Source organism: Ovis canadensis, chromosome 14, assembly GCF_042477335.2.
Source record: "Ovis canadensis isolate MfBH-ARS-UI-01 breed Bighorn chromosome 14, ARS-UI_OviCan_v2, whole genome shotgun sequence".
NCBI lineage: Eukaryota > Metazoa > Chordata > Mammalia > Artiodactyla > Bovidae > Ovis > Ovis canadensis.
Window position 1 is genome coordinate 39,199,007 of NC_091258.1, and position 14,165 is coordinate 39,213,171.

General features: G+C 45.4%; 1 protein-coding gene across 2 annotated transcripts; it reads right to left on the bottom strand.

Annotated features, from left to right (window-relative positions):
- Positions 1-821: 821 nt before the first annotated feature.
- Positions 822-14,152, bottom strand: CFAP20 (cilia and flagella associated protein 20). 2 transcript variants are annotated; one of them, XM_069552911.1, is made up of 6 exons: positions 13,735-14,152; positions 4,039-4,118; positions 3,236-3,347; positions 2,429-2,617; positions 1,731-1,841; positions 822-1,249 (listed from the first exon to the last, which is right to left on the bottom strand). In XM_069552911.1, exons 1-6 carry the CDS (start codon positions 13,816-13,818, stop codon positions 1,244-1,246), a joined length of 582 nt encoding a protein of 193 aa, XP_069409012.1. In that variant the 5' UTR covers positions 13,819-14,152; the 3' UTR covers positions 822-1,243. The 2 variants fall into 2 exon arrangements, with proteins under 2 accessions (XP_069409012.1, XP_069409011.1); XM_069552910.1 differs by lacking the exon at positions 822-1,249 and having other exon boundaries at positions 1,698-1,841; positions 13,735-14,114.
- Positions 14,153-14,165: the final 13 nt, after the last annotated feature.

A 14,165-nucleotide genomic window follows, 5' to 3' on the forward strand; every position in this document is an offset into this window, starting at 1 on the left:
GGCCTTTTGTTGTTTTTTGACTTTGAAATTTTATTACTAAATACTACCTCAAAGAAAATGTTTTATAGTATTGAACACACAAAAAAGTATATAAGCGAGAGCACCATTCTCTCCAGCAGTGTCACTGCACAGTTCTCATGCCTCCTATGAGATCTTGCAGGTGTAGTTACACAGGCTCTTCTCCGCCCCCGAATTATTTTCCCTCCAGAAATATTACATACGGTAGTGTTAAGTGGCCAACTTTTGTAAACTTAACTATCTGTGGCAGGGTCATTTCACTAGCCCCAAGCACATGCCCTAGAGTAACTGGGAGCTGGGAGAGTGGTGTTAAGATTTCAGTTCTTTCAAGTGAGTCCAGTGTTTGAACTTTTCCTCTAAGTTCCTAAACTCAAGGCAATTACTTCATCTGGAGCTCAAACAAGGAGGCGGTGATCCTTTCCAATGCTGAGGAACAGCAGACGTGCTGATGGTCACCCAAGGGCAAGTGAGGCTTCACCGTGACACCTTCCCAAAGGGTTTAAGAGCGATCTGGAATATATGCCATTTTGTCTAAAGCTCCACTTGAGACCTGCCCCCCAAGAATAAGATGATTCTAAGTGATATGTTATTCATGTTTCTTCCCATTTAGTTTATCTTGGGAGTTGTTCCAAATCAGAATCTATAGATGTCCTGTTCTTTCAGTGCTTACTGCAAGCTACTTCACCGCATGAATGTACGGGATGTTCTTTGCAAAGAGTTCTATTTTCATACCATAAAGAAAGAGAAATGTCACCAATGGAAAAAAACACACACACACACACACACACAAACCAAGGACAAACTTACAAACCAAGAATATAACATTTTATTCATTTCCAGATTATGAGCGCTACACAGCATATACATATATTTAGATAACATATAAAAGAAAGAACAAACCGTAGGAAGAAATATTGGTCTGAAACTGCCTTACGGGACCATCTTTAATTCTGTAAGTTCGTGGTAAATCCACCTCCCCACACATCAAGGCAGGCAGCGAGATACACTCCAGCATTCACATATCAAAGGACGGCTTATCCCCCACTGTACTTACAATGCATGGCATAGTCACTGGCGTCCACGACAAGGGATGCCAGGCGGTAGGTAAAAGAACCACAGCACAGTGAACTAATATAAATATCTGTTTTTTTGCATTGTCCTCCAGATAGTTTCCTTTTTAAACTAAGAGTCATATCCAGGGTCTATCCCTTGAGCTGCATTCCAGTTATTGCTGAAGGGAAAAGAAAAAAAAAAGAACAAATGCATCAGTTTAAGTTATTAGAAAATAGATGGTCAATGGCAGTGACCCCCTACCCCGAGGGACACTCAAGGGGATGCTGGCCCATGGGGCGGTCAGCAGTGGGCAGGCCCAGAAGCACCCGTCATCGTGCCAGAGGGGAGGGGCCGGCTGATAATAATTGGGGCTGATGAAGAGGTTCAGATGGAAGATATTCTGCAGGGAAGGCCTGGGAGCAGGAAGGAGCAGGATGCCCCCAAGAGGGGCAGGGTCACTTCATGGCGGTGAGGCAGCAGCTCATGGGATTATTCCTGACTCCCTGCTGGTGGCAGACCTAAGATCTGATGCAGAGGCCCTCCATACTCTATGTCAACAGAGAAAGGCTCTGCACCTGACCTTGTGGAACAGAGCCCTTTCCGGGGACACAGCTTCTCCAACTCACTATCTGGCCTTCCTCTCAGGAAAGCCGGCTCACCTTTGCCTTGTTCTGAACTGGGAGATACAGTTTGAACTCTGCTGGCAGTTCGTCTTCTGAGTAGAGTCTGTCTGAGAAGTAAACCCGTCGGATGCGACAGTTTGCATGGATCTGTGGATGCAAGACTTAAAATAAGTGTCTTAAAGTAAGAGGCAAATTATCACTGTCTTCCTTTTTTTCCTAACTCTCCTCTAGCCCCTCACCCTGCATGGCGCTGTCACTAGCGTCATCTCTTTGGCATCTCCTCAGCTTGGCTTAGGCGGAGATTCTGACAAGAGGGAGATGTTGCTTGTTGTATTCTCCACCATGACGCTTCCCTGGTGGCTCAGCGGTAAAGAATTTGCCTGCAATGCAGGCAATGTGGGTTGGATCTCTGGTCAGTAAAATCCCCTGAAGGAGGGCATGACAACCCATTCTAGTACTCTTGCCTGGAGAATCCCGTGGACAGAGCAGCTTGGTGGGCTACAGTCCATAGGGTTGCAAGAGCTGGACACAACTTAGTGTCTATATCACCCCCACACTCCCTACTATTACTGAGCAGATGCCTGAACAGGTCCTGAGCCTCTGAGGAGAAAGCCCCCTGGACGGTGACTTGGAAACTCTAGCCAGAAAGCCACAGAGTTCTGCCACAAGCCAGGAGCAAACAGAGCACAGCCCCCTCTCCCATCTGGGGCTCCCTCTGGAAAAGGAGCCAGCACCTGCACCCTGAGGGTCTCAATGTAATTTGTGCCATAGGCCCGCCGAGTGAAGTCTGACAGGTTGAACTGAATCTGGTTCCAGCCGTCGTCCAGCCGCATGGGCATGGTACAGATGAAGGGCTTGACCCGGGTGGTGCTCTGGTAGTTGCTTGCACGAAACCGCCGACGCACATTCTTATCATCTAGTACCTACAAAATATGGAGAGGAAGAATCACAGTAATTCCATCTTGGAGCAAACAACCTTGGTAAGACCAGGACCTGAAACTCCCACAGCCTGGTTTCCCAAGGCTGAGACCCAAGGGAGAATAAACAGACCCACATGGGTCACCCTGCATGCAGAGGGCCCGGAAACAGTGAGTTTATCTTGTCTGTTGCCAGGACAACATCAGCTGCTTATGACATACGACACACGCATCAGGCCCTCAGGCCATAGCATGATTCCATAAACATTCTTCCCTTTGAAAAATTAAAAATGCTAGAATAGAGACCAACAATAGTCAGCCTGATATTAAATAGTAACTTCCCAGATAGATATTCTTCCAATCCTCAAGCTTTGAAATCTTAGAGCTATTGATTAGATTTTCTGGATGCTTTACTGCTTCTTGTAAAACTTGGCATGAAACTCGGATTACTAATACTGAAATTATGTCATAATAATAACGGCAGAATCAAGTGTACAGCAGAGGCAGAAAGGAGTACATTCAAAAGGATAAAGAGACTTTCCTACGGTCACTTTTTTCCCGTAAATTGACCAGCCACCTCTCTGGTACAGCTGAGAGTGTACAGATTCACACGCAAATGCTTACCTGTACTTCAAAGGTAAAATACTTCTTCAGGTTTTTGATGATCATGACAAGGAAGGGAAGTTTAATTCCCAGCGTTTTCTTTGGGTCTGCAGGACATGTGATATACGTGGTGCTGTAGAAAGAGGAAACGCCAATAAACACACCACCAGTCTCTTCCTTTGTGATATACACAGCAGTAACACTCAGCCCAAGAAGGTAAGCTGGAAGGCAGATCTAAAAGATCCAAAGATCCCTCAACCCTCGAGCTAATGCTTCTAAAAAAAGTGCCAGACTCTGAACCAAAAGTTTAACACAGCACTAGACATCAACTAGAAAGTATCTGAAAAGCAGAAGCCAGGCCAGCAGATCGGATGAAGTTCTTCCAGTGAGAAAAGATCTAATTCTGTTCTAAGAAACTATTAAGTGATAGAAAACCAAAACTAAGACCACTGTAACACTGAAAACTACACTGACCACCCACTGGGTGATTCCTGTAACACCCTCACCTCCCCTCAAACACACTGGGGTTAAATATTAACTAAGACGTACACAGCCCTTACTATGTGCTAAGCAGGTTTCATATATATTCACTTATTTAACCTTCACAATAATTCTCTAAGGAAGATGTATTGTTCTTATTCCTATTTTACAGATGAGGAAACTGAAGCCTGAGGGATAAAGTAACTTGCCCAGCCAGGGTGAGCCCTAAGCAGCAGAGCGGGATTCACACTGGGCAGTCTCGCTCTGCAGTCTCTGCTATCAGCCTCTGTGATGTGCTGCCTCTGGGCACACAACGTCTCTGGGAGAACAGATTGGCAACCTACCTGACATTTGTTCCTTCAATCTCTAGCACCAGGGACTGGATGTCATTATCGGTGATTCTTTTGATGTGGCCATTCCGTACCTACAAGGGAGAAAATTAAACTGGTGAGTACTGAAATATTTGGCAAAAATTTTGTTAAGATTTCGAAGGCTGAATGCAACTATTTAAAGAAAACTACAGTAGCCCAAAAGGCATTAACACAGAAGTTTGTGACATGATATGTTGAAGCTTCTATGTAAATAAGCCATGCAATTACCTCTAGACAGGGCCCAATCAACCACCACAGGAACTGCAGATAACCGGGCCATCTATAAATCAGGACCAATTTCTTCCCAAAGACATCAATTCAATTTCAATATAGGTAATGTTTACCAAGTATCTGCTAAGCACTAGGAACATTCCTAACATTAACAGCAATCTCAGTCCTAACAAGACCAACAATAAAAGTCACAAGGTCAGACTTCCCTGGTATATGACTCTGCCTGCCAATACAGGGGACACAGGTTTGATCCGTGGTCTGGGAAGATTCCACGTGATGTGGAGCAGCTAAGCCCATGAGCTGCAACCATGAGCCTGTGGCTCTACAGCCCAGAAGCTGCAACAGCTGAGCCCACGTGCTGCAACTACCGAAGTCCACGCGCCTAGAGCCTGTGCTCCACAACAAGAGAAGCCACCACAGTGGGAAGCCCATCCACGCCAGGAAGACTAGCTCCCACTTGCTGCAGCCACAGAAAGCTCGAAAGCAGCAGTGAGGACCCAGAGCAGCCAAGAGAGTAAACAAACAAATAAATGAGAAAAAAAAAATCACAAGGTCACTGGTGTTGTTTCCACTTGACAGATGTGGACACTGAGAGGCAGGGAGTGCAGATGGCAAGCCCTAAGTAAGGAAGGCAGGAGCAACAGCCAGGCTTTCCACTGCCCGATTCTGCCTCACACAGATGGTTCTTTGGCCAGAAAGGTCAAATGCTGAGTGTCACTGACAGGGAGGGTGGCACCCAAAAGAGAACATATTATCCCCCGAGGTTTACGCTGACTTCACGCTTCCCTATCTGCTTTTCCCTAAGTTTCTACTTTTTCAAGTATGAACTCAAGTCCCATCTGAGCCACACGCAGAGGCCTTCTTTAGCATTTTTAGCCTACACTGACCTCTCTTCTGATTTGTTTCTGTGGCTCATGCAGCCCAGACTACGTAATTTAGCACTTTACCCTATGTTGTTTTGCATGGTTGGCGGCATATGTAGGGGTACATGATGGAGAGGAATCAATTATCGGTTGGACTCCTCCTCTCAAAAATTATTTAGGAAAGCACAATTATCTTCAAGTATTACATTCAAGCACTTTATATGGACAAAACAGAGACACACGAAGGCACTTCTGAGATGGGTCTGGCCTCTTTGGGCTGAATGTATTAACTAACACATGAAAAAGATCAAGCAGGGCTAGAACTGCATGCCCAGAAAGGTAAGCACATGGTCTCTTAATGGGCAGAGGGGAAATGGCTGCCTGCGCTCACAGTCAATGGCTTATCACGTGGCTCGCCATTAGACTAGCGTAAGGGAGAGAACACCACACTGACTGACAGTTACACTGTTCAACATGGACTATTGGTAACACGGCATTCTGTCTTGAGACCTCAGTCTCTGTGAGCTCAGTTTGTGTGAACTTGTGGTGTGCTTGGTATTCCCCAGGTGACATCGGGTATTACTGCCCATCTTTTTCTGCAAGATGTTACTGAGTCTTGTTGCCTCCAAAAAGTATAAGCTCAACGGTAAGGAAAGAATATGAAACACTGTATGTTCTACAATGCTTAGTACTCTGCTAGGCATAAACTAAGCATTCAAATATTTGCTGACTTCTGGAATTTGTCATGCTAAGAGTTGGCACATCTGAAGAGATTCAAGGAGGGTTTTCAAAAAATTCCTGGATGACATATCCACCATGGACTATTATGGGAGGCCAGAGATCCCAGGGTATATCGCAAAGACGGTGCAGTTGCCAGCATCAAGAATGCCTTCCCACAAATCATCCTTCGGGACCCATTGTCAGAAACGGAATGCTGGGTGCATGGGCCCCGGGTCTCTGCCAAGGCAGCATTTCTGGATTCTCAAGTCACAGACACCACATTGAAGTGCTTCTCAAACAAAGCTGGCAACATCCAATGCCCTCCTGCTTTGAATTCCGGGCCTCTTTCCAGAGGAGATTAAGAGCACAAAGACTTGGATCTGTGTAGCACATGCCAACACTGCCCACCTCGTTCCCCATATAAATGCTCCCAAAGTGGCAATATTCCTCCTCTATTTGCTAGTCCACAGCTGCTGTGGAAAATCAGGCTGACTCTTGGTAAAGGAGGAATTCATCCAGAAATTTTTCCATATAATATGATGTAGTCACATTGATAAGAGCTGACAGTGCCCCACTAATTTTATAACACACCACTAATTATTCTCTGAAGAATAACTTCATTCTTTCTTAAAAAGGTACAGAATGCAACAAACCAAACAGGTGGTTAAAAACAAAGAATTAAGCAATTAGGGTCCAGAAACTACTATTGCTAAAAGGCAACATGTTGCAATTTATCCAACACTGTTTAAACATGTGACCTCCTGGACTTCTCTGTGGTCCAGTGGTTAGGAGTCAGAACTCCCAATGTAGGCCGCCTGGGTTCAATCCCCTATCAGGGAACTAGATCTCACATATGAACTCCCAACCAAGAGTTCGCATGCCACAATGAAAGGTCCCTGGTGTTGCAAACAAGACCTGGCACAGCCAAATTAAAAGAAGAAGAAAAAAAAAAAAGCAGCGTGACCTCAGATCTTACATCCTGGATGGTCTCTCAGATCACAGTGGACAGGAAGCCTCCCTCGGCTCCAGAAAACTCAGCCAGATTACACAGGGAGGAAATGTTAGGAAACTTGCCTTCTGCCCATCTCAAAGTTTACAGCATAGGACTTCACTCCAGTAACCACTCAGTGACCACTGAGGTCTTTACAGAAGAAAACAATGCCTTATACTGCAAGCAGAAGCCAAGAGACTAAAAGCCAAAACAGACTTTGTGTATTCTTACAGACTTCTGGCCCAGAGGCAAATTAACTCTGGACTGCCAGAGCTTCTTAAGGGGAATTTCTTTCACATCAACATCCACACTCACAAACTTAATTCTTACAAAATTAATTAATGCAGCCCATAAAAACTCAAAAACCCAGAGGAGAAAAAGGTAGTTTTTTTGAAGGAATACCCACCAGTCTCTCTAGAGTTTTAACCTGCCCAGTGGTGAGAAGAGTCTAAATAGAGCTATGCCCAAGAGCAAAGTTCAATCCTCAAAGAAAAGCACAGGTACGGTCATATCACAAGGTGCCAGAGCTTTAAAATCAAACTGAGTTAATTTCTTAGTGAATTATGATTTTTCTTCTTCATTAAGTTTTAAGCACTATAGATACAAATTCACTGGAAGAAAAGAGTGGAGTGGGGATGGGTGCAATTAACCAGATATGAGCAGTTAAGAGTAGGAAACCTCCCAAAACCTTTTTCTAGGCTCTCAAACTAGGATCAAAGGAGAAAGAGAGGTCGTCAGTTTGGGGCAAGGCCTCCCAACCTCCCTGGCAATCTGCCTGTCACTGCCTTAGCTTGTCAAGGTCTTCCAGGAAGCAACCCCCTCCTCAGTACAGCTTCTGACAAACATGGATAATAAGACACATGGCCTCAGAAAGCATCAACTTCCTTTCCTTACCTCCTTCCAGTTCAGAGGCCACCAGGCAGGCCTCTCTGTGAAATGAAGATAAAACGAATGAGGTGGCATTTATTGCTTGTGGTGAAAGTAGGTTTTATTTTACTTCCTTCATCTAAATTAGAGTGTCTTTTGTTTCTGAATTGCTGTGTGTGCTCAGTTGCTTCAGCCATGTCCGACTCTGTGCGACCCCATGGACCCACAGCCCACGAGGCTCCTCTGTCCATGGGATTCTCCAGGCAAGAACACTGGAGTGGGTTGCCATTACCTCCTCCAGGGGATCTTCCTGACCCAGGGATCCAACCTGCATCTCCTGCATTGCCAGTGGATTCTTTACCACTGAGCCACCGGGAAAGCCCTCTGACTTGCTAATTCTTTTTATTTCATGACATGTTCCTGCAGTGTGACTTATGAGTGTTTCATTCCTCCAAAATAATAATAATAATAATAAATAAAGCCAATCTTACATTTTTTAATTTCATGAACACCTCCCCTCCCACCCCCTCTCCCACCCCCACCCATGAGCTGGAAGTACTTTAGAAGCTTCAGAACCCCAGGCTACTAGCAAATTAGCAATCAGAATGGGTCTCAGCCTCTGCAGACAGCAAAAGGGAGCCTTCAAGCCCTTTTTTGCAATCACTCTCCCAGGCTTTCCATGGTTGCTGGGGCAACTAATAAAGAACACTGATTTTTTTTTCTTTCCCAATGTAAGCCCCATGGAGGAGGGTCAAGCTGAGGCGGGGAAAATACTGCTGGGACGGGGAGGAGGCTGTCCAATGCTGCTTTAGAGATAACAGGCGCTGCGTCCACTCCCTACTCCCCTTTCCTCTTCACTGGCTCCACCCACTTACCGTGGCAGACAGCTGAGCCCTCGGGCCATCTGGCACCCTAGTCTTAATGACACATGTTCCAATTTACATTAAGCCTTTAGAGCTGTCCATTTCAGCGGGAAAGTTTCCACCCTGAGCTAGGGGCTGGGCTCTAGGTCAGAAAACAGGCAGAGGGAGACCTCTGTGGGGAGAGCTGGGCATAGCGGTCTCAAGGCCTGGGCCTTGCAGGCGCCAGCGGGTCAAAGGCTTCTCTCCCTTTGTGGCACTTAACAGGGACTAACCAAACAGCAGACAGGCAACTCTGCATTTACAAGCAGCCTTTTAAAGTAAAGATGATTCTGTGTACCATAACCAGTCTCTTCCTAACAATGCTGTGGAAGGGCAAGTGTAAAACCCAGGCCTTTGCCCAGTTACAGTAAAAGCTATCATTTGGAATAATGAAGAACATCCTCAGACTGACCCAGGGATAATCTGGAAAAAAAAAAAAGAGTGCTAGTACTTTCATGTCCAAATGCTCTTAAGTCTACTACTGGAAACTGCATTAATTTAACATGTACTAACAAGGTTTGCTAATTAAAAACTAGGGTGTGGGAACTTTTTTTTTTCTGCAAAGAGCCTTCATTCATTTTTAAAATTACGAACTGAATGGGAGTCTAATATCCTCCAGCAACAACCACAAAACTAGGGTTCTAATACTCTGGGAATGTGGAGGGTCAGCAGCAGCTGAGAAAAAGGCAAGATGAAAGACAAACAGAGACGCTTGCACGAATTATCAATCTCATGCAGCAGACTTTAAGGATATTGCCAGGAAAGCCTGAAAGTTATATGTTTTACACCGCTCTAAGTGGGAATGGAATCTCCCGGTATTTTCTTTACAAATCAGAAGTAATGTTTACATTAAACATAAAGAGCCCTTTAATAATGTAGTATTTGCTGATCCCAGAAGTTAAGGGATTATTAAGAAATCCCCGTGTATGTGTTTGTGTTTAGTCACTCAGTCCTGTCTGACTCTTTGTGACTTTTTGGATTGTAGCCCACCAGGTTCCTTTGTCCGTGGGATTTTCCCGGCAAGAATACTGGAGTGGGCTGCCATTTGCTCCTCCAGGTGATCTTCCCGACCCAGGGATCGAACCTGTGTCTCCTGCACTGCAGGTGGATTCTTTACCTCCTAAGCCATCAGTGTGTGTGTGCTCAGTCACTTCAGTAGTGTCTGGCTCTTTGTAACCCCAGGGACTGCAGTCTCCCAGGCTCCTTTGTCCCTGTCAATGGGATTTTCCCAGCAAGAATACTAGAGTGGGCTGCCATGCCCTCCTCCAGGGGATCTTCCCAACTCAGGGATCAAACCTTCGTCTCCTGCATTGCAGGTGAGTTCTTTACTGCTGAGCCACTGGGAAAGCCCCTAATTTCTCCTAAACTCTTGGTTTGAAAAACTACAAAGGTCTCTATCAGGAAGCTTACCATCCAGCCAGGAATACAGATCTTGAGAAATTAATTTCAAGTTTGATGAAAAGGAAATAGAAGTGGATATAAATTAACCTAACCTGAGGAAATGCCTTTGAGCTGTGACCTAAGACTAATAAAGGCGGAAAAGAAGTGGGTCCCAGCAGAGGGGCCAGCAAGTGCAAAAGCCTGAAGCTGAGAGAGAACAGACTTCTTTCAGCTCAATAGGAAGTCACTGCTAGATGGGGAGGTGAGCCTGGAGAACTAGTTAAGCAGGTACCAGCCCACAGGCTATGTGTCCTGAGAGCCATGTGAAGGTTTTGGACTGGGAAAGCCATGGCACAATGACTAAATTACCCTAATTTCAGAAGTCTGAATTTACTGGATGTCCTATTCTAGGCATCTGAATATTGGGCGCAGTTATAAACTATTCCTTTACTCATGAGCAAATGCCTCGGTTCCCTGCTTCATTTAATACTGTATGCCCTAGCTGTTGCTAAGCATTTATATACCTCTTCATTTAATCATTGTAGCCAGGAGAAGCAGGCGGCATTATTACAAGATGAGAGAGCTGAGTGAAGTACTTGCTCAAGGTTACACAGCACAGGACATGATGCCATAGCTAGGACGCAAATTCAAGGTGTGTGACGACACCTAGCACTGGGGTTTCCAGGTAAGATACTAGTCTTCCCCTTACGGAACCTGTAGTCTAGCGGAAGACATACAATAAATAGGCAACTGCCATACGGTGTGATACGGAACACCACAGGAGCACACAGGAGACATCACTTAAGTTCCCACTGAAATAATGTTTAAGCTGAGAGTTGAAGGATGACATGGGGGAAGGGCTAACTTCAGTGCGTCAGATAAACGCAGATATTGTAAATGTAACCACACCACAAAATGAATTTGCAAATTCACTATTACTATGACTATGGCATTCACTCCTCACATTCACAAGACACAGAGCCAAACCTAATTTTTCCAAGACTGTTCTTCGCTGTAAACAAATGACAGAAACTCTCTCTATATAAATTCAAGAAGGAGAATAGTAAAGTTTTGTGAAATCAAAATATGTAATAACTAAAAACAGGCGCTTATAGCCAAAATGCACCTACTGGCAGAGGGCAGGGTCATTTCTAGGTAAGTGTGGACAATCATTCCTTCCTTCCTTCATTATAACTCTGCCTTATTCAGAATCATGGGAGTGGGAAAAATGTCTTCTCTAACCGTATCTTTCCAAATCTACACAATGCCTCACTTAGCTGTTGCTCAATAAATCCTTATTAAGTATATCAGTTCCCAGCGTTTCCCCTTCTGGACTGGATTCCCAACACTGTCTGAGGACTTCATAATATAGCTGAGAAAAGGCACACATATACACCAAAGCCTATGGATCTGGCCCCAAACTTTCCCTTTTTTCCTTCCTTTCCTTCCCTTGTACCAAGGGGAAAAATTCACAGATAAACACTTTTTCAATCTAGTCTAAATAAAAAGAGTAGAAACATTTAACTCCCTATTACAAGAATTTCCCTTAAAATGACAATTCCTCTAAAGGTTTTCTTTGCCAAAATGTCTGCTTAATTTACTCCACATAGCCCTGCCAGTTGATCTAACAATATTTTCACACACGTTTATGTCATTAAGGTACCATCTGACCTCTAGTGGCGTTGTTAAGGGACACAGTGCACTATGGTTACTCTGCTTTTATATTCTGTATGTAAACATGTTGCCTAGTCAAAAACTGCATTTGAAAAATAAAACACACCACAAAAGATCAAGCCCAGAAGGGTTAAAACGGGCCAACTCTGATAGACGTTTCACTTAATAGAAATGCTGAAGCCTCTCTAACACTGGAATTGGACTTAAGTTCTTTGACCTGCTCTGAAAACCTCTTCTCCTACATCAAGTCCCATTCTCTATTTCATTTGCCTACTACCGACACTTTTGTTACAACCCCAAGTTCAACTGGCACACAATCCACTCTCTCCAGACTTTGGACAGTCCATAATTAAGTCAAGCCAGGTGGCTCAGCGGTAAGGAATCCACCTGCCAATGAAAGGGACGTGGGTTCAATCCCTGGGTCCGGAATATCCCCTGGAAAAGGAAATCACAAGCCACTCCAGTATTCTTGCCTGTAAAATCCATGGGGTTGCAAAGAGTCAGACACGACTTAGCAACTAAATAACAACCCCCACAACATCTGAGAAGCCATCATGCTTACAAAGTTCCCAGGAACACTCATTTTGAGCTCTCTTTGTAGAGGTGCAATTTCAGAGTTTACAAGGTTTTTTAATCCAATGTGAACAAAACCATGAACTGACAAACTCAGTAATGTAGGAAAGCAATTAAGGAACCGCTTTCTTGTGTAAAAAGTAACTCCCAGCATTAGATGTAGTTTGGGAACAGAATCACTGTGAAAGGTCAGATTTCTCACACATGCATAAGGCCAAACTCGTTACATTCAGATCTTTCAACTGTCTTATAAAAATAACACTGTGAATACACCACCCAGAAAGCTGCTCTCAGAATGAAGAATTCCGTAGCAGCAACAGGCAGAAAGAAGGCTGTTTGTGTTCTCAGTCTCTCTGTGGCCGAAAAACCTTCATCTGTGGATGTGGGAAGACGAAAACAAGAACTTGTTCTGAGATGAAATCCAAGATTCTTGGCCTCATTGCCAGTAAACTGCTTATTTAGATGACCCCACATCCTTCTCTATAAAAACAGCATTCAACATACCACCTCTCTCCATTTTCCCCGGAGGAGTGCAGTACTAAGTCACCTGTCTTCCATGGTAAGAGTGCTTTATATTAACTTATATTAAAAAAAAAGAGTACAGAAAACTGAGAATTTGCATAAGAAAGCAAATAGCACAGTAGTTAAGTGAGAACCAACTCATAGACTGCTAGGCACACATGCCCCCTAATCAACATCTCTAGAATGTGGAGAGGGTCACCATCCTCGAGTCGGTGGAAGCATCACCCAGTGGATGCCTGAATAAAGACGATGAAGCTTGTACTTGGCTTTGAGCACGTTAACCTAGACAACACTTTATCACCATTTTGCAACTTTCCTGATGGAGATCAGTCACTGAAGGCAGAGCACAGACTCCAAGTCACAGTGAGTGTGGAGCAGGTGCCAAAGACCACTGAATTCCGGCTCCGTTGGGATCAGTGACAGGAAGGGAGCAAATGAATGAAAACCAAACATACCCGAGTTCTGGCTGTACCTCTGTAAGGGAGCCTGGGACAATGGCTCTGTGTCCAGTGCCCAGCACCGCGCCTGGCACAACACAGGATATCAGTAAATACTTGTGAAATCAGTGAACAGCAGTTTCTTTCATCTGCACTTTCCCAAAGCAACCTTATGTGACTTGAAGGTTCTCACGCTGTTAGATGTGTACTATCAACCCCACCATGTAAGTGGGGAAATCAAAGCTAAAAAACCGCCTGTCCGTCAAGTCTGCGGCGAGGGACACTGGTCCACACCACGGCCGTAGGACACTTAAACTCCAGCCACGCCCACCCCACATGCACCTCCTCTGCTTACACGATGCCCTCATCTCGCGCCTCAATCACCCCAGGCTGGGGTCAGGGCACAGCAGAGACCGCCTGGCCTCCCCCAGGCCCTAGCTCGTCACAATTACCTGCCACCCCAGACCCTGCCCCGAGACCTCGCGCCCCCGCCGCCCTCAGTCCCTGACCTTTTTGTCCCAGATCTGCAGGGGTTTGCTCCCGATGCTGTAGAGGATGGAGAGGAAGCCGCTCTGGAACGTGTTTTTGAACATCTTGCCGGCGGCCTTCTCCTCAGCCTCGCCGAAGCCGACCTAAATATGGGCACCAATTGGAGAAGGCAAAACAGGGGGCTGGCTGGTCCAAATAAGGGAAGCTGAGCCCCTGACCTCCAGATCAGCGGCCACAGATAGCTGGACTTGGACGCGGGACACTAAGTCCGTGAACCTACGCTCCCAAGAAAACCAAACCACCCCAACACGGAAACCACAGCAACTGCCGCCAGCACCGCACTCCCCTCCTTAAATGGAGGCGGCGGGCCTCCCGCCGCCAGAGATGAATCCCTCCGCTCACCTGAGCCCGCCCCCTCAGAGAGCAGAGCCCAATCCCGCCAAGGGGATCA